The sequence below is a fragment of the Chlamydotis macqueenii genome, chromosome Z, assembly GCF_036417535.1.
Source record: "Chlamydotis macqueenii isolate bChlMac1 chromosome Z, bChlMac1.mat, whole genome shotgun sequence".
In the NCBI taxonomy this organism is placed as follows: Eukaryota; Metazoa; Chordata; class Aves; order Otidiformes; family Otididae; genus Chlamydotis; species Chlamydotis macqueenii.
In genome coordinates this window covers 75171444-75199171 of record NC_141593.1, presented here as the reverse complement: position 1 = coordinate 75199171, position 27728 = coordinate 75171444, and the positions used below count along the sequence as shown (strand labels likewise).

The window sequence follows — 27728 nt, the reverse complement described above, 5'->3', positions numbered from 1 at the left end:
ACTGTATGTCCTCTCTTGCTGCAGTCCCAAGAATCCCAACACCTTTAACCAGAACAATCATTCAGTCTTGCCCACAAAAGTGATTTGTAGCCCTGCATACTTTAAAACACTCCAATTGCTAATGAGAATTTCACTGTGGCTAGTATAAAAGTAGCTCAACTTGGATATTGTAACTTCTAATTACTTTCCACATACAACAAAAATTTATCAAGTAATTCTTTAGAAGATAGCATCTGCAAAGTTGTTCACTGGCAGGAAACTAACGCTTCACATTCCCCCACAGAGTACTGGTAAATCATTTACTTCAATTCCATGAAGCTCTTACTGATTCAAACAAAAAAACCTGACAATAAGAAAAATAATTTACAGAAATTACAATTAAGAGAATTAAAAAAAATAACTCTTATCCTAAGTATGACAGAAAGCATTGCTATCAGGGTAGTTATTATTTTTGCATCATACACGGGCAATTTCTACGAAGTAAGTGTGTTCAAAGTCACGTGGACAATGATGATAGGAAATAGAAGAAGCTCATGATATTAACCTATTTACAGTCAACATACACACACGTGCTCAGCCATTTCTACAAGTGCTTATTTGCAAATTTTAAATGAAGAAACATCAATGATATGCTACCCAATTTAGAAGAACAGCTGTTGAAAAGCCTGACAGAATGCATTACATATTTAATGTAAAATATATTTTTATTTTGCAAATTATTGTAGATGTGATATTCCCAGTCACTAAGAAATGAATTAAAATAGTAAAACTTAAGATTACTAGGGATACATACTTCGCATTATCCTGGAAAGAAAAGCAAGTCCAAAGTGATTTTAATACTCAGTTTCTTTTTTTAACCTTTTCTTTTCCCCTCTTCTGTATCACTAGGTAATTGAAATAGCCAGAACAGGTAATCACTTAAATACTCTTTACATTATAGACCTGACCAACAGAGGCATGCTGCATACTGTGAACTGCACTGATTTTTTTTGCTGAAAGCCAGAGGAAAGAAAAACGTCCATGGATTGCAGTGAACATTCAATATTTTAAAAGCTTCACCTTGACTGACAGAACAGGTAGAACTGAGTTCAGAAGATCAAATACCAATCTAGTCAATACAGTCACTGAGTGACAAGAAATTACCAACTTCTTATCATTCCTAATACTTTATAAAGCAACAGAAATTCTGTTGTTCCTCCAAAAGCTTATGCTACATTACCTGGTGAAGAACACCTGACAAAGTCCTTCTCTGAAATTCAGCAATGATATCCTCAATAATATGAGAGCTCCTTAAAAATACTTGTCACACAGGGCAAATACATCACTCACTGTTAAAATACTCCAGCGGATTTATGGTTCATTCTAAAATTTTCCATTGTATTTTAAAACTGGACTCGCTCGAGTCTAAGTTCCGCTTTTTCTGTCCCACGTTACTCACAGGACTACAGCAGCTGGCTGTCAGGGTGCAAGGGCTGAGCCCTTGGAGGAGTGAGGTGTTGCAGAACAAGGACATAATAGTAATAGTTTAAATTCCACATTCAAACATGCAAAGGATTTTATACTTCATGTATCTATGGATTGCTTTCCACAGGTCTGTCAGCTTTCACATTTACTCAAACACAGAACTAAGCACCTGTTTTTCCTGCCTTCAGTGAGAAAGCTGTGATTTGTTCATGTAGAGAGGAACAAATCACAGCTGACAGAAACCAAACTGAGGTTTCTATCGCAGCTTCTCCTTCTGATGGAGAGATCTGCCAGTGGAGGTAGCGCACATGAGAAGGCCAGTACTAGATGGAGAAGTTTATGAAGTCTCCATTAAGCAACCGAAGCTCCAAACGCATGCTTTTATCCTGACTTCTCTACAGGAAACCATTAACACTGTATAAATGTTATTGATGGTCAAGGGAAAGAACAGATTAAGAGCACAAACATTTTGCTGAGGGATAAATTAAAAGCGTAGATATTCAAATCAGGGTGTTTTATTTGCGAGCCATCAATATTAGCCTGAAGAACCTGAAAAAATTAAGACAAAGAAAAACCCAACCCTAAAATATGCACAGTTTTACACTTACAACTCTCGGATTCCAGCGAGGGAACTCAAGGTAATTAAGTTAATGTGCATATGTAGCTGAAGGATTGAGGCCAAGGCGGGATTAAAAACAGAAACTATAGCAACAGACTAAGGACAATAGCTGAAGCATTCAGCGCAAGTGAACTTTTCCCCTTTAAACCTGTGGACGCTACAGAAAATCCAATTCAAATTCTGCCTAGGTTAAATCAGACCACGGAAAAGTTTTAGAAAGGTAGATACCACCGTTCAGTGTAGGTGTATCAACTTTACTGTGAAAGAGATGGTCAGCTTTGTAGGCAAATTTTCTTTATCCCTTTTCCCCCATACAGCATTATGGGGAAAGCCTTTCAATCCCTCTCAGGCATACTGCAATATGCAGCCAAGAAGGTTTTATACATCTCACTGTATATATAAATAACTGTCTTTTATTGACTTAAATGAATTTTCAAGCCAGATTTAAGCCCCTGCAAGCAAACCAGTTGTTTGTATTCACTAATTTTATCAAATGCCAAATGTTTGTAAACCAAAGACTGGTTTGTTAAATATCATATTATTACATGCATATGATATATAAAACTAACATTGGAGATGCATGTTACTATGACAGGAACAGACATGAAGCTAAATTGGCTACAAATGTATGCATAGCACAGCTTAATTTATTTCTACAAAGCTACAGAATATTGTCAGAATAGTTACAGTTCAAATGTACTGTGGTATGTCCAAGACACAACTTTTCTAGAAAAACAGAAAAAAAAATATTTTCAATGTAACAACTTTAACTACAATTTTTACTTATTCTCTTCTTTTTAAAAAGAACAGCTCCATGTGATAGAAAACAGGTGCAATGAACACCACCTCTTTTTCTCCCCTGAAAGTGGGAATAATTTACCCCAGAGATGTAAGAATACGACTGTAAGCATAAATGAAAGGCTTAGGTAATTTTGTTATTCTGCCAATAAACACAAATACAATTAAGCAAGAAAAAAATGAAATAAATTACTCTGCCATAAAGAAGTAACATTTCTGAAAATTACTTCTGAGTTCCTGACAAGTTCTGTTTGTCTGTCATTGTTGCCTTCCAAAGCAACACAAAGAACACTTTTTTAGCATATCAGTATATAAAACTCTCGCCTGGACTTGCCAGTCTTTTGGGATTGCTTTGTATGAATAGTTCCCTATTTTCTGCACAATACATAAATTAATGTGTATGGCAAACCCAGTAAGCATCACTATATATACATACAGAATAAACAAAGATGTGAAAAAGTACCTTTGCTTTAAAATTTTCTGACCCTTATCTTTCAGCGTCTAACTGCACAGGCAAACTGAGAAAATCTAGTTTTTAGTCAAAGTAAAATCTGAATGACTTAAATTTAAGTATTTGTTTTCAGGTGTAAAAACCAAAATCCAACAAGGCATCAACCAAAGTTTTGGCCAAAACCAGGTAGCATACAGAGAAGTTATTCCGCTGAGATAAACTCCTCCAGTTTCTACTTGGCATTCAGTCTCCTTGTGATTTCTGTATTATGAACAAGACTGCCCTGCCAAAAACTGCTGTCACCTCAAGACTAAAATTTCATAGCCTAAATTTTTATGATAAAGGTATGAAGAAGCTGACTAGCTGAATCTCCATGTCAGTTTCTGTGATTTAACTGATATTTCTAGGATAGACAGAAAGACTAATTTTTATAATCCTACCCTGTAAGCCTCAAATAAACCAATAAACATAATTAGAAGCAAGAAATATTTTAGTTTGGTAATGGGTTTTTTGAGTTAAGAACAAAGTTAAGATGTAATATAAAAATAAGAGTCTATATGCTATTCTGGCAAAACACTGAAAAGTTTGTCATAAAGGACAACAACTTATTAATGCTAAGTATGCGAATGCACAAAACCTGTGCAAGTCTAGCCCAAACTAATTTTGGAGGTTGTAGCCAACACAAGAATCCCAAAAAAAACACAGAACCCCTGAAACTGTAATGATGCCGTAACTTCAGGGAAAGACTTATCAGTAGATTAAAAAAAAAAAAAGTCATGATTATGTATCACTCATGTATAATTCCAAGTACAGTGCATTTTATTTATGATTTATTGCAAAAGAAAATCAATGTAGACCCCCTCAAGGGGTGAAAAGCAATACCGTCATACTCCACTCATAAAATAAAGGACTAACAATAAGATAGGACATGCCATGGCCCCAGCAATCAAGGTTAAGTACACAGAGTAGCTTTGAATGTCAATTTCTTTATCATGTTTACTAAAATCACTATGTACGAAGAGACTTCTAATGAATAACGCTTCATTTTCAAGCAAGTGAGTTTCCTGGGCAGACTTTTTGCAAATACAGCTCACCTATGAGCCAAGTAATGCATAAGTAGCAAAGAATACAGCACGCCACATTCTGGTCATAAACTGTTCTTTTTCAAACTTATTTTGCATATTTGCATGCAAATAGCACAATTTCTGCAGTGAAGCTCTGAAATAATGGAGCTTGTTACTTATTTATGATTTTAAATAGAAAATTTTTCCCCTCCCACTCTGTCCTGTTCCTGTGCAGCTCTGTTCTACTGATCAACTAATAAAACTGGAATGAAATGAAGTGAGACATTATTTACCTAGCTACAAAAAGCTGTGACGTTTTTCACCACCAGCAGTTAGATCAACATTCATTTCTATTAATATTTACAAGCAGTATTTTGTTTTTATTCTTAATTGATTTACCTCAGATTTAAATTTACTGTGAAAAGCACCCAGAAAACATCTTCCACTCAATTTCCACTTCCATAGAAACATTCTCTTTTCCCTGCTTCACATACCACTCCATCCTGTGCTTTCTCATTTTCTCAAGATTTCTTATAAAAATGTACTCTTAACAAGCCTTGGAACATTTTAATCTGTTAAAGTAAATAATGCAATTTCAAATATACTTAAATTTTTTATGATGGTGATATTCCAATGAAGCAAAGAAAAAATAAACACAAACACCCAAATTTGATTTCCCAAATGTTTGCAGGTCGTAACACAATATTTGCTTTCCATCATGATTTTTAATTGTACTAAAATTTGTAATGATGCCATAAATATGTACATTTTAACCAGTTTAAAAACAAAATGTTTGTCTAGAGAGAAAGCAGTGAGATTTATCTACGAGTTTCTTTCAGCTCCACATACTCTTGACAAAACAGTAATATGATTCCATTCTATGATTCTATGAGTTTGTCACGCTGTCAGAATTAAATAGCTGTTAAAGTATTTAGGGAGGTAACATCCAAATATATCTGTTGTAAAACCCGACCTTTTTTGAAAATCAACTCCACCATTTAGAGATCAAACATATTTTAAATAAAACCGACAGAAGAAAGAATTAAGTACGTTTGATGCACAGCCTTTAAAATGTAGATTAATAACAGAATAGTTTTCCCAGGATTTTTTCATTTCCTTTGAAGAAATCCTTCATCTCTAAATCATCCTCTAGGCTTTGACAGCATTTCTTTCCAGATTATCATCTCTTATCTTCTAGCCCGTGCCAAAACAAGGTAAGCATTAGGGACATTACAACAACTTCAGCTGTCCCTAAAGGTCCCTTGTATCAAATAAAAGAATTTGCTACAGCTATTCACAGTTATGCCTTTGTAACATACACCTGTACGTGGAATAAACTTGTACTTCTCCTACATGGGAGAGCAACAGACCAGTCACAAGGTGACCCCAGTTTGTTTTTTTTCACCTTGGCAGAGGAAAGCCACCCTTTGCTGTGCACAGGAAGAGGACCTGACAGAAAGAACCTATTATCCACACTGTCCAGAGTCCTCTGCATCTTGTGTTTGTGCTCTTCAGCTGATGATCATGCCATTTACAATACATGAGAACTTGAGTCTCACCTCTGTGCCTGGCAAGGTCATGGAGCAGATTCTCCTGGGAACCATTCTAAGGCACATGGAATGCAAGGAGATGGTTGGTGACAGCCAACATGGCTTCACCAAGGGCAGATCGTGCCTGACCAATTTGGTGGCCTTCTATGATGGGGTTACAGCATTGGCAGACAAGAGACAACCAACTGACATCATCTACCTGGACCTGTGCAAGGCATTTGACACTGTCCCGCACGACATCCTTCTCTCTAAACTGGAGAGGAATGGCTTTGATGCACGAACCACTCGGTGGATAAGGAATTGGCTCGATGGCCACACTCAGAGTGGTGGTCGGCAGCTCAATGTCCAGGTGGAGACCTGTGATGAGTGACATTCCTCAGGGGTCGGTACTGGGACCGGCCCTGTTTAACATCTTTGTCAGTGTCATGGACAATGGGATAGAGTGCACTTTCAGCAAGTTCACTGATGACACCAAGCTGTGTGCTGCTGTCAACACTCTGGAAGGGAGGGATGCCATCCAGAGGGACCTGGACAGGCTGGAGAGGTAGGCCAGTGCAAACCTCATGAAGTTCAACCAGGCCAAGTGCAAGGTCCTGCACATGGGTCATGGCAATCCCAGGCACAAATACAGGCTGGGCAGAGAATGGATTACAAGGAGCCGTGAGGAGAAGGAGTTGGGAGTGCTGATGGATGAGAAGCTCAACATGAGCCGGCAATGCATGCTGGCACAGAAAGCCAACCACATCCTGCATCAAAAGAAGCATGGCGAGCAAGTCAAGGGAGGTGATTCTACCTCTCTGCTCTGCCCTGGTGAGACCCCACCTGGAGTACTGCATCCAGCTCTGGAGCCCCCAGCATCAGAAGGATGTGGACGTGTTGGAGCAGGTCCAGAGGAGGCCACGAAGATGGATCAGAGAGCTGGAGCACCTCTCCTATGAGGACAGGCTGAGAGAGTTGGGGCTGTTCAGCCTGCAGAAGAGAAGGCTCCAAGGAGACCTTATAGTGGCCTTCCACTACCTAAAAAGGGCCTACAGGAAAGATGGGAAGAAACTCTTCAGCAGGGGCTGTTGTGACAGGATGAGGGGTAGTGGTTTTAAAATAGAAGGAAGCAGACTCAGACTGGACATAAAGAAAAAAATTTTTACACTGAGGGTGGTGCAACACTAGCACAGGTGGTCCAGAGAGCTGGTGGATCCCTGGAAACATTCAAGGCCAGGTAGGATGAGGCTCTGAGCAACCTGATCTGGTTGGAGATGTCCCTGCTCCTGGCAGGGGGGGTTGGACTAGATGGCCTTTAGAGGTCCCTTCCAACTGAAACCATTTTATGATTCTATCTTTCTGGCACAAGGAAAACATAATTACCCCTCAAAAAAGTAGTGTACACCAATGGGAAAAGATCTCTCACACACACCCTGCAGAAGAAGAGATACTTGCAGTCCTTGCAGAGTTTATGTGAACAAGCCAGGGGCTCTACACATTCTGCATTCTTGCATGAGCCTACAGAGATGCAGCCACCACAAACTTTCCCTTATTTTCTGGACAGTGAATTCTCTTTTAGGTGGCAACCACCAAGGCTGGGAGACAATATGGGTGACAGGATCCATGACAGCTGTAGTACCTCATACAAGAAATGCCACTCTGAGATATGTAAATGTCCTCTCCTCTTCCATCTTCATGGATCCAATTGCATGTGTGACTGACACAGGTCTGTCTGCTCACAGGATGGTGGAAATGAGGACTGCCAGTCACATCAGTTGAACAGGCATTCCAATACTGCTTTTTTAGATCTAACATCAAGGTCTTGACCATGCAAATGTGCAGGGCTCACAGATTTCAGTGGGATTGCCCACATTTCAGCTTTGCGGGTTTCAGGATCAGTTAAAGTTACTACCTAAGCAGTAGCAGAGGAAGTGTTGACAGGCAGCAAGGGAAGTACAACCACCAGCTGGCAGACACAATGAGGTAGGTCTCTGCACTGGGGTCTGAAGACTGCCTTCAAAGACACCTTCAAGAAGCACAGCCTGAACTTGATACCCTCTCTTCGTTTCCACATCTGGGAATGCAAGTAGACCGCATGCAAGCCAGGGACATATGTGAGTACCTCAGCAGGACACATCTTCTGCTGAATCAATTAGAAGCATCAGGTCACTGTATGATAGCAACAGCTTAAAGTTAGAGGGACTGATTTATACAGCTTTGCAACTTTGTCATACCAAAATCTTCAGCTGCCTGAAGATTTTTGCACTCTAGTTTTAGTTGAAGAAGCAACTATTACACATATTCAAAATCATTACACAAGGAAAAAAGACAGACAAGAAAACACTAAGATAGCTATAACTTAAACCCTAGAGCAGAGAGATTCAGGATTATGCTTATGGCCATGCCTATCCGAAACACCCTGTATACCGACTTGTAATACAAACTAGAAGGACAGAACTGTCCCTCCCTGGCCATCGTGAGCAACCACCATCTGTTTGCACAACATTTTCAGATATACAGCAGAATTGGAACGGAATATCTCTTAACTATAGATTTAGCAATGAGGAATGCCCTCCATGCTAAAAATACATTTAAATCATCTGATACATGGAAAAAATGTAGGATAAATTCTGTACACCTAAAAGCAGATCACGTGATGCACCGAGCCTATACCAAGACTTAGCTGCCTCTAAGTGCAAGCAGCTGCATGTCTTATATAAAATGAAAGAACTGAACTACTGCTTATCTAGGCAATATACCACTGCCACCTGTTAACCTGTATTGCCAACCACCTCCATCCCTCTGTTTTCTTAATATACTTTCTTAGACAATTCAAACTCTATTTGCCTTCATAAGGATTAAAGACATGCTGAGAATCAGTGAAGAGCAAGATATCTCTTTTGAGAGAGACTAAGTGCATGAGAGGATAATCTACATGCATCTTACTGATGCTTCTATTTATTCCTTTAACCTTTAAGCATGTGGCACTGAACCTGCACGAGGCAGTTTTCAAATGCAACTGAAGTACAGTGCAACGTATTAGTTCAGACAACTGAAGGCACACCTTCAATAGTATGCCCAATTTGGCTGATGGTATAAAACCTCATGGGAAGATATACGGCACCATAGCGTGACTGTGCATACTTGTGCCTGACCACTGAAATAAGTGAAATAGCTTTTATTTCAACACAAGAAGAGAAAGTCAGGCAGGTGAGTGCTCTCGAAGGACATTCTTCTTTGTCCCTTTACCATCACCTGGAGTTGGTAGGATTTGGTGTCCTTTACAGTATTCTTTCTAATGGTAGCTTGTGATTTCAATAAATTGAATCTTAAAATCCTGAATACAGGGCATTTGGTAATTTGACCTGTTAATTAGCTCGTTTATTTGAACATATTTTACCTTAAAACTATTATAACATTCTGTCTCTCTCTCAGTTTTAAAAATGAAGAGCTACTGGTGACCTACAGGGAGGAGGCTGAAGTTTTCTACCTGTAAGAACTTATATCAATAATTGACTATAAGTGGGACCTCTTTAAAGGTCAGCTTTCTCCAGCAGCTAAACATCATCTCTTCTGAAGAGATTAGGTCAACAGAATTTCCCTTATTAGTTCCTCCATATGTGTGTGTCTGCACATCCTTTGTCTTCCTACAAAAACACACAGAGAAACATTAATTTCAATGTCTGAGTAGAAGAACTAACACAGATCAAATGTTAATTTAAAGCAAAAATTGAATGCATTTATTGCAAGGAGGAACTTGGATGGGAATTTTCAAGCATCAGAGAATTAAATACTGAAATCTCATTAAAAGTCAATATAGATTGGGCACTGACCTTTCCAAAACTCTTCTAAAATTCCTAACTATAATGACATTGATTAAGTTAAATTCTTTAAGCAAAAGTTGCTTGAAAACATTATCCCTTTTTGGAGAAGGGCAAAAAAAAAGCAGAAAATATTAACCAGAAAAACATCTTCAAAATATTGTGTACTCCCTCCATATTACGTAGCTATTTCTTAAATAATGGGCATACCATATGGTCTGAACAGTAGTAACTTTTTTGTTCAAAAATGGTTTACACATACATCGAATCATGAAAATAATAATGGAAGTATGAAATTTCAAGTGAGAAATCTATACAAACATTTTAATAATACAACGTAGAAATCTATTCTAAAAATAGCTTAAAATAAAAATACAGAGATATGGAGAATTATTTAGCATCCTTTTAGTCTGATGTTATGAAGCTGGAGCCACCTAACAATAAGGCAATTTTTAACTTATTTCACAACCCCTAGCACCCCTTTCCCAGGATTAGGAACAAAGCACTCAGCTTTTTTGCTTCCTGTTAACCTTTTAACTAATGCATTACTATTTCCATCTTAGTAATATATTTTCAATTTCTTCTTGATTAATATTGAGCGAACAGTTTACTCTTAATTGCCAGCACAATGACAAGAATTTAAGTAATTCTTTAGTAGATTCATCTGTTGTTTAACACATTTCACATTAAATGAAGAACGGCGTATCCAGCTGAGCTTCCAAAGCTAATTTAGAGAGGGGAAAAAAAAAACCAAAACAAACCGAAAACAATCCCCTGTGTTAAAATCTGAACTGGGCTACCAATTAAATTATCTGAAACTTCACAGCCAGTAAGTAACACACTCTAGGTCTGCTTGGCTTGAAATCTAAAAGCGTTAAGTTGTAACTTCAACCACACTACCTTATGAGAACAGACGTGAAAAATACCTATAATGTAGACAAAAGCTAATTGGAATCAGAGAAATACACTGGGGAACACGTGGAACAGAGATACATGAATTTCAAGGTTTTCATGCTACAGAGGTCAAAACCCAGTTTGCTCAGTGGGCACAAAATAAAGTGGCACTGCCAGTGACTGTGTCACATCTCTTTAATTTTTCTGCAGAAATAAATCTGTTGCAATTACAGCCAAAAAAAAAAAAAAAGAGTAGAGCAAAGACGATACTAAGCTTAAGAGTAACAGACTTATGTGTGTATGGTTAGAAATTAAGTCAGTGTGAACACAAGTAAAGTACTCTAAGCTCACCTACAAAACACAGAGGAAGACAAAAATAATCTTCAAATTGTTAGTCATGTTCCAATATTTTTTCTGGAAAGTAAATCAGATCTTGTATATCCCCATGTACCCTTGAGAAATGCTTATCCAATCAATCGGTCAATTACTTTCAACACAAGGTAGGGAAAAAAAGTTAACCATTTTGAATTTTCAGCTCCAATTAATTTTGGAAAGATAATACAAATTGTTTACAAATTTGTTCAACTGCTTAGCACTGAAGTGCATCAAAGCGGAATTTCATTCATTTTTGTCATGACACAGTGAAGCATAAGAAGACAATGTCTTTCTCTGATGATGAAGCAATCCCAGATGAGTAGTATTACAGATTCTCTGTTAGGAGTTAACTCTGAAATGCACACTGCCATCACAGAACGAGAATTTCAGGAAAGATAATTCTGCCACAGATATCCGATTGTTGTGAAACTTATGACCATAAATAATTATCCATCTCAAATACCATCAGTAATACAGAACTTTTGCTGATTAAAAAGTAGATTAAAGGGGAAAAAAACAGCTGGATAATCCTCAGTAATATTAGATTATAAAATACAGAAGTCTTGACTGTACTTATCATCTTCAAAAATTACTCAGCACTCTCTTAAAAATGAGACTAAGTGAAATGAACTGCCATTATTCATTCTCTAAAAGACATCAAGTAAGGTGTGTTCAAGGCTGATAGTACAGGAAGCATAGAATATATGCAGCCCCAAAATCTCAGTTTCAAATATTTTGAGTATGTAAAAATGCACTGCACAGTAGAGACTGCGACATGATCTTTAGAGGTGACAGCATTCATTTTAAGGGAAACATCATTTGGCTATCACTCTGCAGAATAAATTTGGCCAAGATGTCCATTCAGATGAAGCTAGATATCTGGATCTTAATCAAGACAGACACATTAACATTCTTATCCTTTAAAGATACAAAGATTCCAAAACAAGCACTACAGCTCACCAGAAAATCAGAATCAAAACCTAGCAACCAATGCATGAATTTAAAATGAAACAGAAACTTCCGAGTATAAATTATAAAGTTCTAAGTGAAATCATATTTCCATAAACACACACACACCCCCTGGCACAATAACGTTTTCATTAACAGCAATATTGAAAGATTACCTGGTAAAAATACCATCCACAACACCAATTGTCGACTCCTCTGCAGGAACGTAAGAACCGATCTGTGCCATGATTGTGATCAATGCAACTTGCTTTATATAGGAGCTCTTTCCTCCCATGTTGGGTCCAGTTATTATCATGACCCTTTCTCCATCTCCCTGGAAACATAAAAGAGTGGTCAAATATATTGTCCTGCACGTGGCACTTTTATAAGAAAGTCTGGTGTGTGTAGGTCCTTAGAGGGCTAAAGGGCAAGTCCTCAGGATTAAACATTCTGTTTGCAGTTGAACTTCATTCTTGGAGTTCATGGCATTCACTTTTTGAGATACTATGAAGTCTCAGACGGATAAATTTTCCTCAGACTTCTCCAGGCTGGTGAGAGAGAAGCACTGGAGCCAACTGTCATTACTCTTGAGCTAAATGGACGGAGAGAGGAGAAACTTTCCCTTTCTCCACCAAGAAGCCAAGAAAGCACTCTAAGAATTTTCTGTGCAATTTTCTTTGGAGAAAGGGAGAAACTTATCAGCTTTCAGCATAGCCAGTGCTGTCCTAATTTGGTTGTGATCTGGATTCCTCTCCAATTAAGAATTCTCATTGCCAAATGGGGAGAAAATCTCACAGACAAAGACCTGACGTAGATTTTAAACCCATTCATAATTGCTTGCCTTGGTACAGCATATGCACATTCAAACAGACTGGCTACCACAAGAAATCAAGACATTGCTGAGTCTGGCAATACTTGACTGAAACACAGATATTATGAGCAGACTGTATGCAGTCCCTGACTGATCACTGTATCTGACCACTGAAATCCTATGGAAAATGAAATCCAAGAGCTCATCTAAGCTGTAAGACTCCCTACAGTACTGCTTTGTGTCTATGGCTCCAGAATAAAATTCTCTTCCTCTGGTGCAAGACAATTGCTAAGACAAAATTAAAACTCATCAGTAAGTCTATAAAGCTTTCTCATAGCCTCAATCAAGACTAGGAAATTATGTTATGCAAGGACTTTAGACAAGTAGACTTTTCCTTTCTACGGGGTACATACAATGAAATCCAGCAATTAATGAACAAATCAAAAGTCAGAATATTCCATTACCCCATGGGAGGGGCATGCAAGAAAGGACAAGCTGTGCATAAAGAACACTAGCTACATTACTTTGGAAACTTGGAACTGATCAGGCATTGTGACAACAACAACAAAAAAAAAAGGAGAAAAATGTCCATAGAACAAACCTCCCAATCTTTACAGATTAATTTTTCAATCAGGCTTTCATTCTGTTAACAGGGAAGCAAATAAAATTCCTATAGGACTGTCACTTTTATATAATAATCCCGATCATACAGAAGATACATGCAATCAGTATTTATCACATGTAAAAAGTTGTTTAGCTTTTGCTAAGAAAACTCCATCCGTAAGGAAATTGCAATAGTCAAACCCCAGAAAATGCCATTATCAGGAATAAAGGATGGATGTAATAAAATGCATGTAACTATACAGGAGCAATTCACAACATTCTAGTCTCCAAGGTATTGTTTCAATACTGCTACTAAAACTTTGTCAGGGCCACCGTTTGGCTCAACACAACAGAACTTATAGATCCTTAAAACCAGAATGAGTTCATCTATTAAAATCCACAAATTTCTTGCATGTGTTTGGTAACCCTCCAGGATTGCTCCAACTGTGTTGTGAGACTGGTGGTTGGTTTGCAATGCTAGCTTTCAGAAAGAACATAAGTTGTAACATCAGAACAGAGAACCCATCTGCCCTTAAAACTGCATGCAATCATAAGCTAAGGTCTTATTGGAACTTATGGCTGAAGTTAAAAGTACTAAAAGAATCAATTAATATTTGGGTAGGAGAGGGGGAACAGAAGAACAAGATATTTATACCAGGGCATTGCAAGAAAGCTTTTCCTAAAGTTAGGTATTTGACAACATTTCAGCTGAAAACAAGAGAGGAGATGTGTTCTCCAGCTAATTCAAACACAGCAGTTTAAAACCAGAGGAATTTTAATAAACTGTATTCCCACCCACCTCTCTCAGAAAAGAGAGAACTCAAACCAACAGGAGAGGCAAGCATTTTGTAATATTCAGCATTTAGAAAGCCAGCATAAGAATGGGACTAACAGAGGAAAGTGCATGATGATTACTGAAGGAAATGTTGAATTTTTTGTAAATGCCATCTGTCACCTGCTTGGAGCTGACAAATAATTTTGAAAACATTTCCCGAAGTATTGCACAATATGTGTATCATTGTTCAGTACAGAATAGCATTGAAAAATACGTCTAGAGAAATACATACAAACTTGGATGGTGTTTATCACAGCAATGCTACACACTGACATCTGTTTCACACTTTTGCTGTGTTTACTACACAAAAGGCAGGTACATGTTCAGAATTAAGTTGCAAGCATATTTTTTATATTAATTAAGAACAGAAATGTAGTATTTAAAAAATACATAGGTAAATATTTAACAAAAAATGTCAGACGTATATGTAATTTAAAAGACATTTTAGTTTCTCAGGAAGAAAGAAGGAAACAAACTAAAATAAGATTATCAGAAATTAATACGTGAACTAAAATGCAGCAATGTTTCCTATCTATGGTGATTGCATATTTATAGCAATTTCTGATAATTTAAGTCATGCAAGTTAGGTAATATTGCATATAAATTATTAGGAGGTAACCCCCACACTTTCTTTGACCTACTGACAACAAAACCAAGCAAGTAATAGTTATAGCACCTCTGAGCATCATTCTCTATTGCAGAAAACAACAGCCAGAGGGAGACTTACAGGTAACATACAGCCAACAAGCTACACGGGGGATCTTTTATCATGTGTTACTGTGAAAGGCTTCTTACAACTAATGTGCGGTCTACAGAGTGTGGACTCAATACTATGCAGTGAACAGTCAAAACTCCAAATATGCACTGTCAGATTAAGAAAGGCTACATGACATTAACACTTGCAGAAAGAAAAAAAACCCACATAGTACAAAAATATCTTACAAAAAAATATCTGAGCTATCTTAGAATTTGGAAAACTGAGCCTGTAACATTTTATACAGAAATTCACGTTGTTGGTATTTGGTATATTAAAAAACTCTACAAATTTGAGATAAAGTTATGACAAAATGCAGACTCCTTCTGATGATGCTGTTAAAAAACCCGTAATTATTGATTTGGTTTTCAAAATGAACCATTTAAAACTTTAATTTTCCTAATTTTGAGATCATCTTTCTTCTTCTTCATGCCATTAAGACTGAACAAGGCTGCAAAGAGAGGGTCTGGCTGCAGGATATCAGAAAAAGAACAAAATAGATGTGATCACATCTAGCAATATGTCTCTGAAATGCAACCAAGTAGACAGTTGTACGACTAATTTATTATTTTAACTTCCTGGGGAAAAAAAAAAAAAGCATATCCCAGACTCCTTCCCTTGAACGATTTTGAAGCTCAAACAGTATCTCAGTACTTACTGAAAGGTTAGTGGTATTTGGAACATACTGATCCTGTTCTCCCAGTAGTATATCAATCACAGGGTGCCTCCCATTTTTTATAACTATTTCTCGACGATTATCTTGCACAGTTGGTCTGCAAAAGAGAAGAGACATCTATTTCAATGTTTATTGTAACCGATTATTTAGAACTAGTGTAACTGAAGCCTTCAGGAGGGTCATCTATGATAAAGATACTTGTGAAAAAAATACAAATGAAAAAAATGCATTATTGCTATCAAATATTTCTAAAGACTTCCTTGGTTTCATGCAGTTATTTAAAAAATTATATTAGCAGACTAGATGAAAAAATTTTAGAGTATTTTCTTTATTTTTTTATTACTGACGGAATGTTTTCAATTGTTTACATATGTATTTTAAAGAACTATTAAGAACTACAAAAAAAAACCCCAAGCAATAGCAAAATCCCCAAATTGGAGGACAGTCTGCTTTCTTCCCACCACTGCACCAACTTCTGCAGAGTGCCACCTTTTGCAGATACATTTCATATTCTCAGAATGATCTTCCTGATGAAGTGGTCCAGCCTGTTACTGTATTAAGTTCTAACTGGAGTGTGGGGAGTAAAGAAAATTGCCCAACTATGTATATTATGGTTGACAACACATTAAATGATACAAATCAAAGACCACAGTATGACAGAGCTGTATTTCTGCTGTAAATATTAGCAGCTTTCATAATACAGTAACAACTCCCATACATGTACAAGAGTCATTCAAACAATAACTGTCTATAGAAAGAGCTTATTAAGTCGAAACACTGGAATTACAGTACCTTTATAGAAATTAATATGTAAACTAGATTGATATTACTTATTTTTTTCCTCATGTCCAAACCATGTAAAAACCTTTGTCTCAAATGCTTCCACCTTAGCTACAAATCTGTCTACACCTCTACTAATACAACAGGTATAATTCTAAGTTACATATCTCCATGTCTGAAAAGCTCCAAGAGCTGTATGTTCTTCACAGAAAAAATAATGCAAAAGCAGCATGTTCTGCTAAATTATGACTACGATTTCTTTTTGTTCTCTGCAATCTAGGTTTACTTTTTCATCATCAACTGAAGTGCAGCATTCAATGGAGATGTAAATGTGGTTTCATGTCTCAGCAACATTTTCCCACACCAGAAGTACAATCACTCTGAAATAAAAGCAATAACTTAGGAAAGTGGGCAGCAGCTGATAAAAAGAGAATACTGGAATAAAGCCAGAGAATTTTCTAACTGCAAATTAACTAACACTTTGAGTGGACTTTAGAGGGAAGACAAGATGCAGGGAGTGTGATTTTACTTGAGTTGAAAAATGATGCAATTTGAAAGGAAAACTGAGATAAAATAAATGGCATATTAGGAACACAAAACACTGGGGAAAGAGGTGCAAGTTGATAATGGTATAGGTTTTTTAGCATAAAGATATTTCCAGCAGTTGTATAGCTGAGATGAAACCAATACAGATAGAGTCTTAGATCTTGGAGACAAAGAAAAGAAATTTCACCCTGCACTTGCTGGGTGGGCAAGTTGTTTGGAGCTGTAATGTGACAGTCTGAAAAAGGAGGAGCACATATCTAAAAGCACTTCCTCCCGTACCTCTTCACTTCACATTCAAGAGAGGGAGATGACAGCTAAATGATCCATTTGCTATTTTATAATTCTGCCCTCATCTTTGGAAATAATTCGGGTTTTTTTTAACTGCTTGAGCCTCCTTCCACATAACTCCGAGACATGATGTGGTTTCAGGATGCCATGAGTCTTGCTGACTGTTTGTCCTCGTTTCAGACAATGGGGCCTCCAGAAATAGGGGCTCAGCCAGAGTAATTCAAAAGGTCTTCCCTGCCCTATGTTCCCACAATCACACAATCATGTCTTAAGCACTGAGAAAGAAAAAAAGAAGGGAAAAGAAAAAACTAAATAGCTGTGGAATGCATAACATGTCCTTTAGTCATGTACTACCTTTTCAATAGCATTCCTTAAACAAATCTGCAGTCTGCAGAGTGGGTACTCTAACATTAGAGGATGAACTCTAGGCTACCTACACGATCAGCTTTAAATATCTAACTTTGCTGCCTGATGTTCTACTTCGTCCATGTAAGGGAGGACCCCCAACACAGGGGTCTTGAGACATCTTGAAACTGTAAGAGGTGCTTACCTCTCTCCAACTGTGCGGAGCACCTGCGGTCCTGACTTCACAACTCACTTACATGCCTCAGATAGGGTGATATGAAACAATCCTCACTTAATCAAAAAACATACCTATGAAATACTTAAATTAGTTAATATGAAAGTCCCTGCTTTGCTTTAGTAGCCCTCCAAAACTAATTATTGACACCTTCCCTGCAGCTGAAGTTTTGCTGAGAAGCCTCCTTCCTGTCAGTTTATAAGCTCTAAGGCACTCTTTTAAAATTCAGTGAATTATTTAAACTCCGCACAGTGAATTAATCATATTTCAGTTTGTTTTCTCATCTGAGTATACAGAAATAAGCGAGCAATTACTTTCAAAGAGATTTTAATGGAGGCACACGTGATCCCAAGAGTCCAGAAGTGATCACTATTATCTTTAATGGTATATAAAAACAGAAGCATATGTAAGTTGATTTCTCTTTATCCCCATACATTTAATAGATGATTTGCTGTATTTCCACAGGTCTTAAATGTAATTAATTCATACGGTCATTTCTAAGCAACTGTCCAAGCACTTGCAGCATGGCCCCACAGTGACAACATTTCAAAAGTTACACACAGAACTTTTCAAAAGCAAGTATGTGGATTGTCTGGCAGAGGCCTGGAACCCAATAACCCTTGTAGGGGTGTCTGCAGTAAACCTCAGAAACAGTAAGTGCTGGCCTCTAGGACAGCACTCAGCAAGCTGAACCAGTGGCTCAGTCAGTGCCCAGTGTCTCTGGGGAGAGACCTCACAATATGGAAGTAGGCATCCCAGTGAGACTGACTGTCCCTGTGTGGGTGCAAGAGATGTGGGCTCATGATGGGGAGGAAGACTTGATTTGCAGGGTGTACACGCTTAGAAGCCAGCTCTGGACCAACCTCTGAGGAAACAGGACTTGAGGGTTCACTTCTCTCCATGGCAGAGAGCAGGAGAGACAGCCTCAACACCAATAGAGTCCCAGGCTGTGGTGCCTAGTGTACATGAATGGGTCTTGGGCAGAGGGAGGTGCACAGCTCATCAGATCTAACACAGGATTCCAGGTGAGGCAGCATCACTGTTCTGGAAGCTAGCATTAATATTTACCTATTATTTACCCGAAATACTTTTTTGAAACATACCTCATACACTTTAGAATCGCAGGTATCAGAAAGACATTATATATTCAGACCTTGCTGAGAAAAAAAGAATAGGAGAAAAAAATTTCTATGCAAAGTCCAACATGTATTTTTATATATGTGAAATATCACCTACTAGACCGAGGTCAAACAACAGACAGACAAGATGTCAAAGCTGAACTGCAATGTTTACAGATTTACATTAAGCCCAGAAGTGTTGCTCTGCAAAATTAGATTAGATTGAAAATACTGTAAACAATTTTAATAATGCATTTTATTGTAGTACACAAATTAAAATAAAATTTATTTTAAATACTGTCTTATAATTCCCTACAAAATCGTAAATAAAAAATTAAAAATTGATTACCTGCAGTAGTCTCCCTGTTTAGCCACCTCAGCCAATGAGAACAGACAATCAACAGTTGCTAGGTGACCAATCGCTTTAGACACAGGGTGGTAATGTTCACTGAAATGGCTATACCAAAAGAGGGAAAAATAACAGGAGGAAGAAAACAGAAAAAAATCATTTCATACAGATAGAAACGTACTGTCAAAATATACCCCATGCATGCTTCTCACAGGGCTCCTACGGTCTTTAAATTACTCTGAATTCAAATCTCCCAGCAGTGTATTAAGTTGCAACATGAGAATACAACCTTAATCAAGACAGACTTCACGCTCCCGTTCTAACAGTGAACTATTTTTAAGCACACAAAAAAAAGCAGGCAAAATGAAATTCATTAGATAGTATATAAAGGGTCTGCAGTTGATCCCTGCTGCCTAAATGATATCTATAAAAATGCCACTGTTTATTACAGTGGCAACTGAATCCGAACGGCCAATTCAGTTCAACCATAAGTTACAGCAAAAAAATATATTATACAAGTGCCTGAATACAGGAGTTGTATACAATTTTAATAAAATACTGTATCTACAACAGCAAATTCAGGAATTCCTCTTCCATTTGTGGTATTGCTTCCCCTAGTACAATAATGACATTATCAGAACACCATTTTCAGTAGACTTCATTCGCTTAGTCCTCAATAATTTCTTTTTTTCCTCTCCTAGTCCTGAAGATATAACACAGACTACAAAACCAGGAGGGGAGCAAAAATTAACAAATAAATAAAATCGGGGGATGGGGAAAAAGAGCACTTTCCTACGCACAGGTCTTTCCTTCCTGTATGCTGCTACCATACAACACCAGTGAAAACAGCAAAGTGAACAGGAAAATATGCAGATCTGAGTGAAGAAAGGTCAAAATAGATTTACTCAAACTTACACGGCTAATACAGTGACAAAAATTATTTAACAGAACTATTTTTATAGTATTGCAAAGGCAAAATACCTAGAGAAGAGTGAATTTGAATGTTTTTCTAGTTTCTACAAAATTTACAGAATTGCTGAGTTCCTACTAGGAGGCAAACTTTGGCGTCAGTTATGTCCAGTGACACAACATCAGAGGGAACTTGCTAAGTTTTTGCAGTGGGGAAAAAAGTGCAACTGAAAGTGAGCCAATTATCATCACATTACAAGAGGAACACCTTCAGTGGGTCTGTAATTCACGGAAGCAAAAAAATTAATTCATAAGCAGACACCTGAAAAATCAAAGGTATTCAAAAGTTTGAGAAATATCTTTTACCCTCTCATTTTGAAGATTCTTTGGCTAAATAGTCAAATAACTTCATTCAAAGCTCCGAGCTGAGACAAACATATCTTCCATACCAGTGATGAGAGACAATAATACTCCCATTACTTTCCAGCAAACAGACTCACAGTGTGTTGCAGGGTTAGTGTACAAAATATAAAGCTGTGGAAAAATCACACTCACCCAGGTGACTGCCCAAACACCCTGAACATACCTAACGCAAAAAAACCTGTAAGTAACACTGCAATTTTACTTATTCTTTTTCAAGAAATGGCACACTTCACAGTGAAGCCATATTCTATTTCAATTAATACTAAAAGTTCATTTGGTTAGCTTGTATAATAAATACTTTTTTCATCTCACTTATATTGTATTATAATAATAAAACTAATAGACTCAGTTGCACTCAGTTGTTCTTTCAGGTTCTTAATACTGTGATATTTGTTTTCAAATTTTGAGAGATACGTCTTATATTTAACAATGTATTTTCATCAAAAATTTTAAAATCTAGAGACATCAACTCCTGGTCTCAGGACCGAGTCTGCAAAGGTCTTGCTTTTAAATGCTTTAAAGTGAAGAACAATATTTTACTTGACTACCTTTAAAGTTGTTGTGGGCAACCTAATTCAATTATGAACTGTTTCTTTTTTAGATAAACATCTTACTTTTTCTGTTCTTGTATCAAAAATAAGATAAAATAAAATACAATGATAAAACCTGACTCTGTTTTGTAAACTCACTCTAAAAAGTTTAGCCATTCAGCACTGCAGTCAAGGACTAGCTGCTCCCGGAGCTGGTTCAGATGTCTGTAATTTTCTATAATGAAAGGAGAGTGGAAACGGCTGACAGCTTTTGTGCTGGAAGAGAGAGAAAAGCCAAATAGAAAATCAAGGTTACTAAGCAATCAGTTACACCATCTACATGCAAAAGTGGACTAGTTTTCTTACTCTCTGTGGGCCTTGAAAATGGATGTTTAAAAAAAAAAGAAAAAGTTCTTCTATTGTGGTGCCAAACTCTATTGATTCCAATGATCTTTACTGTGAATAAAGTGATCAGTGGTGCAGTTATTGCACCACTGCCCGTTCAGAGGCTTTAAAAATGTTTTTCACAATGTAGCACAGATCACTGAAGTTTATATATTTCACAAAATTCTGCTCAGTAATACACTGCACAAATGGATGACTTTTCTATGACTGACTGTATATACAATGACCTCCAAGAAAAAAAAAATCACTTTAAAGACAAAAACTTCACGATAAGCCTGAAATAAACTTAGTAACTACAGACTGTCTTGCATGGATACTAGTTTCCATCTGGGGCACTTGCGACTTATGTATGTGTTTTCACTAAGGACTCACTTTGGCATTCTCAGGCATTCTTTTACAAATTCCATCGTAATTCTGTCTAATCTGTGCACTTCTAATACTGAATTCTTGCATAAGTGAATAGAACATCACTTCAGAGTTCACCTTGATTATGCCTGTTTCTGGTGTGAGATGTCTGTGCTCACACATTGTAACATTAAGGTATTCAACCTGTTTAAATAATAAAACAAATGACTGAAAAGCCAACTATATTAATTCAGTCCATTTCTGTTTCACCTACTGGAAGAAGTATCCAAAACTACCTAAAATCATGCTTACCTAACACTAAGTACCAAAGCAAGTGAAGGCAGTCCGTATGAATAAGTAAAATGACATTTGAAATAAACTGAATTTACTGAGATGCACAAACAGATATTTGCACAGATACCTTTAATTTTCTGAATAAGGTAAGAACAATCAACATTTTATGAAAGATTTGTATCTACAAACTACAGGTACAACTGTGTCAAGACCATAGGTCTGACACCAGTACAAGTACGCTGAACCAAGGATCTACCACGTAAAAACAGATGTTTTAAGAACCCCTGTTTTTCAGTTTGGTTTTGTTTACTTCTAAGCAAAACTCACTTTGGCAATAAAATAACCTAACAATTGTGGTTGGTTGGTTTTCATGTTAAAAAAAAAAACCACAAACACAAGGAACTATGAGAATGTGTATATAATTAACTGTAATATCAAAATAACACTTATTTTCTTATATATTAAAATAGAACAAACTCCAAAAGACACTTTACATACCTACTAACCATGACCCAGTCAGACGGCACAGATGATTTATGAGAATTCTTGACTTCTATCATAAACTAAAATAAACATAAATGTAACATTACACATCACGGGAAGTCAGGCAGACTACAGAATCATAATCATCATACATCAAGAACTCTGCATGTATCAGAGGAAAACCATATTTAGCCTGAAGAGACTGAGCAAATCAGAAGCTAATGTTTTTGTTTTTTTTTTTTTTCTCCCCCAGACGTGAGAGTTATGACATACACATTTTCTGCTGAAAGAGCAGCTCCTATCTGGACCTGTTCTTGTGCCCTGCCATGTTGCTGCCCCCTCTCTGCCCTTCTATTCCTCTATCCGCTAACAAGCTCTCCTCACCTCTCTCTTACTAAGCCAAAATCAGACTAAAGCTAGTAAATCAGTCTTGCTTACCTGATCCTGACCAGGCCTTGTAGAGAATTCAGGATTTTCATGGACTCTACGCTACAGACCACCTATACTGAGACATGGGTTCCTGCCTAGGGATCAGCAATTCATACTGCACCACAGTTACCTACAACATTTCATGGACAACAGCTCAAATTCTCAAATGCTGGCATTGTATTTACAGTATCTTGCTTCAAGTTTGGATCAACTCGGGGTCAGAAAGGGAAGGAATAGGGGAAACCAGCAGTAATGGCAAGAGGCTGAGTGCAGTGAAATGTGGTGAGCGCGGTAGACAAGGGACGAGCAACTGACATCATCTACCTGGACTTGTGCAAAGCTTTTGACACTGTCCCGCACGACATCCTTCTCTCTAAACTAGAGACACATGGATTTGATGGACGGACCACTCGGTGGATAAGGAGTTGGCTGGATGGCTGCACTCAGAGAGTGGTGGTCAACAGCTCAATGTCCATGTGGAGACCGGTCACGAATGGCGTCCCTCAGGGGTCCGTGCTGGGCCCGGCCCTGTTCAACATCTTTGTCGGCAACAAGGACAGTGGGATAGAGTGCACCCTCAGCAAGTTCGCCGATGATACCAAGCTGTGTGGTGCCGTCGACATGCTGGAAGGGAGGGATGCCATCCAGAGGGACCTTGACAGGCTGGAGAGGTGGGCCCGTGCCAACCTCATCAAGTTCAACCAGGCCAAGTGTAAGGTCCTGCACCTGGGTCATGGCAATCCCAGGCACAAATACAGGCTGGGCAGAGAATGGATTGAGAGCAGCCCTGAGGAGAAGGACTTGGGAGTGCTGGTGGATGAGAAGCTCAACATGAGCTGGCAATGCGCTCTTGCGGCCCAGAAGGCCAAGCGCATCCTGGGCTGCATCAAGAGCAGCGTGGCCAGCAGGTCGAGGGAGGTGATTCTCCCCCTCTACTCTGCCCTGGTGAGACCCCACCTGGAGTACTGTGTCCAGTTCTGGAGCCCCCAACACAAGAAGGACATGGACCAGTTGGAGAAGGTCCGGAGGAGGGCCACGAAGATGATAAAAGGGCTGGAGCACCTCTCTTATGAGGACAGGCTGAGAGAGTTGAGGCTGTTCAGCCTGGAGAAGAGGAGGCTCCACGGAGACCTTATAGCGGTCTTCCACTACCTAAAGGGGGCCTACAAGAAAGATGGGGAAAGGCTGTTTAGCAGGGCCTGTTGCAATAGGACGAGGGGTAATGGTTTTAAAATAGAGGGGAGTAGATTTAGATTAGAAATTCAGAAAAATTTTTTTATGATGCGAGTCATAGAACACTGGAACAGGTTGCCCAGAAAGGTGGTGGAGGCCCCATCTCTGGAAACGTTCAAGGCCAGGCTGGATGAGGCTCTGAGCAACGTGACCTAGTCAGGGATGTCCCTGCTCCTTGCAGGGGGGTTGGACTAGATGACCTTTGAAGGTCCCTTCCAACCCTAACCATTCTATGATTCTATGAAATTTACACGATGTGTTTATTGCAGTATTTTATACAATTCACATCAGTTATGTTTATAATACTAGCCTGAGGTCCTAGGCATCAAAGAATTGAGGCATTCTCAAATTAAAGAATTCATCTGTACAATGAATTTCTAGCAGAGCTTAGATTAACCCAGAACCCGATCACCTTTACAGAAAACCGCAAGACTCTCATCTGACAAAGCTCTTCTGTTGCAGTTAGTACAATTTAGATAAAATCTTCCACACTTTGCCAGCGTAGCCAGCAATCACCTTCAGGTACAAACAACAAGAATAATCCTAACATGAGCATAAGACTCCAACAAGGGTATAGTTCTTAGTTTACCTAAGACACCTTGATAATATTTGGTATTGTAGAAACCCTGAAATTGCATACTACATGAGACAAAAAGACTGAAAATAGGTAGAAGCAGAGAGCTGCAAATATTTGAAAAGAAGCCAACTGCTGCTGCCATTAGTGGTGTTGCTGATCTGGTATTACAGTTTTATTTCTGAATTTCAGCTCAAAACAATTAAATATGCTGTGTTTACAAAAGGAAGACAGAAAATAATACCACATTTGTATATATGCTGGATAAGTAACTGAACTCAAAACAGTCTAAATTAACACAGCAGGTTCAATTGCCTGCTTTGACATGTGGTTAGTGAGAAACAAGCAGACAGGTTGCAATCTTCTTCAAGACAACAAAAGCATTTGCTTTTCCATCCTTTAATTCTTAGCCTTATTAGATAAATAATTGCAGTGTTAAATAAACTGGGCCCAAAGCACTGCTTATGCCACGCAGGAAGCAAACATTTGCCAAATATAGCAATTTCTCTCTTAAGTCTTGCCTGAAACGAATAGCAATGCTATCACTATCTGGACAGCTTTCTGTCCTGTTTAGCGCACACTACAAATTACATTAGAAGTCTGGAAACAAAAGATAAGATAGATACGGGTGTAACCTCCTGTTTTGGAAAAGGTAACTGTCAACTGGATCTTCACTGGAACTCTAACAGGAACTTAACAAATGTTAAGTTAATAAACCATGAGCTGACTGAAAATCTAACCATGTATTCATAATCATGGGTTTGGGGACTCACATGAAGGAGCAAATGGTTTGATTTTTTCTGTTCCCCCTCCACAAAGGCCTGTTCCTTGAACAGATGTCCAGAGCAGGGAGATATATAGAAAAAGTTTCCTGGTAACGTCTCGTTCTCCAGAACCAGTAAACCATACACCTGCCTCTGCCCAGGTCTGTTGCGAGGAAGCGTTTGAATACAGCATGTATCAGAGTGCTACAGCAACGTAGGAAGAATATACCATACAGATCTGAGAAAGAAAGAGCTCAAATCAAAGAGACTGCTACTATGCCTATGCTCTGCTCCTCCCATACAATTCCCTTTCCATTACTTCCATTTCTTTAGCGTCTTTCCTTTGCTCACTGACCATCTTCTCTAACCCCTCCTCTACCACCTCTTTTGATGTCTCTTGAAACACTCATACCAGAAGGAATTCAGTAATGGACATCCATAACCTCTGCAGCTCCTTTCATTAACTTACTGAGATAAATCTCTGTCTGCAACAGTTTCTGAGCTGTCCCCTGCAACAAAGGCTTCTGCTCTTAAATGAGTGCAGAGTGACTGGTGGTTTCTGAAACTCTCCTGTCCAGTTAATGTTAATGCTATCCTCTTTGATCAATTATTCTCTTCAACTTTCCTTCACACACATCATCATCATCAGCCTCTTAAAACAGCCTCTCTGAGACAAACCTTTTAAATCCTGGCTCTTCCCTTCCTCACATCATACTCAAACACAATCTTCCACGTTTCCTCTTCAACTTCGGCATCCATGCTGGTAGCCTACCCAACTCTTCAGCCACATGCTGCTTCTCCTCAATCTCAACATCAAAAGAAATATCCACTTGAGCTCTTTATCAAGTGCTGCTCTCTCAAATGCATCCCTTCTTACAGTCTCTCACTTTCAGCATTGCCTGTCTGCTCCCTGCTGTGTCTCTTGGGTCTTTCTCAGTTTCCTATGTCCTCAATGCGGCACATGGCTGTTTCCAGCTCCTTCCCTCCCTGTCCTCGCCAATTCATATTTTTTACTCCTAACTCTCATTCAGTTTCCTAACTCCCTTCTTTTCACAATTTTATGTGGAGTTTTCCCCAGCTTTGCTACTCTCAGTTCCCAAAGAACAATGCTGAACAGTGCTACCTCATGGCTCCTTTCAGTTGCCCCACAAATCTGGCAAGACCTGTCATTTCTTTTTTTTTTTTTTTTTTTTTCCATTTAACTTCTCAGCTTGCTGGAGCATGGCCTGTCCACACTTGCACAGCATCCAGCAAACAAAAGCTCCAGTCCACAACCATCATTTCTAATTGAAAGTAAAATAACATTTATCATTCTTTAACACTCTTTCTCTTCTCTCCCATCTTTCAAATTACAGTCTTAATCAGTACTTACAAATCATTCTACCATTCTTCAAATTAACCTAATGCTGTGCTTCCTGGATCTCCGAGAATATTTCAGCACTTAATAGCCACATAATTTACCTTGGAAGTATGCAAGTGTTTTTACATATACAGGAAAGTAAAGCACTAGTGAACCAAATTCAACTGCACTAATGTTTTTTTATTATTTAAATCACTAAAGTAATTGACTTAAATAAAAAAGTGACACTGTCACGAAACTGTTCTTCAAAGTTGTACAGAAGATTACAGTCAAACGATCTCATCGAGTATCATATTAAATTAAGAGAGTTCTAGTTAAGCCTAACTTTTAAGATGTCTTCTAGACAAGCAATGATACAGTCATATATAATAGATACCATATTACCTCTTGACCAGAAACTGTAACATAGTCTGCAGAAGGATTCTTAATCTGTTTACGAATATCCGGCAGATGCAACTGGATTTTAGAAAGCACATCCCTGATCTCCTCCTTTTTCTTTCTGATAACAGGGAAGTCTGTAAGGTCCTTGAACAACTGGGTTTTATCTCCAGTCCTATACATAAGAAGTATAAGATAAAATAACAGTAAAACCAAAGATAAGTCCTCTTATTCTACTGGTTGCGTCCATATTTTCATTTGTTACTCTCATTTAACACCAAGTTTACTCCCCTCTAAA

At 38.2% G+C, this 27728-nt stretch overlaps 1 protein-coding gene across 3 annotated transcripts in view; it reads right to left on the bottom strand.

Moving 5' to 3' along the window:
* The window catches only part of MSH3 (mutS homolog 3), a 118128-nt gene that overhangs the window by 13252 nt on the left and 77148 nt on the right, over positions 1-27728 (bottom strand). For all 3 annotated transcript variants that reach the window (XM_086769898.1, XM_086769896.1, XM_086769897.1), the window contains 6 exons: positions 27437-27605; positions 22708-22772; positions 21325-21441; positions 19304-19411; positions 15625-15739; positions 12140-12297 (listed from right to left, as the gene is read on the bottom strand). In XM_086769898.1, the coding sequence (XP_086626024.1) occupies positions 12140-12297; positions 15625-15739; positions 19304-19411; positions 21325-21441; positions 22708-22772; positions 27437-27605 (732 nt within the window). The remainder of the gene's footprint in view (positions 1-12139; positions 12298-15624; positions 15740-19303; positions 19412-21324; positions 21442-22707; positions 22773-27436; positions 27606-27728) is intronic.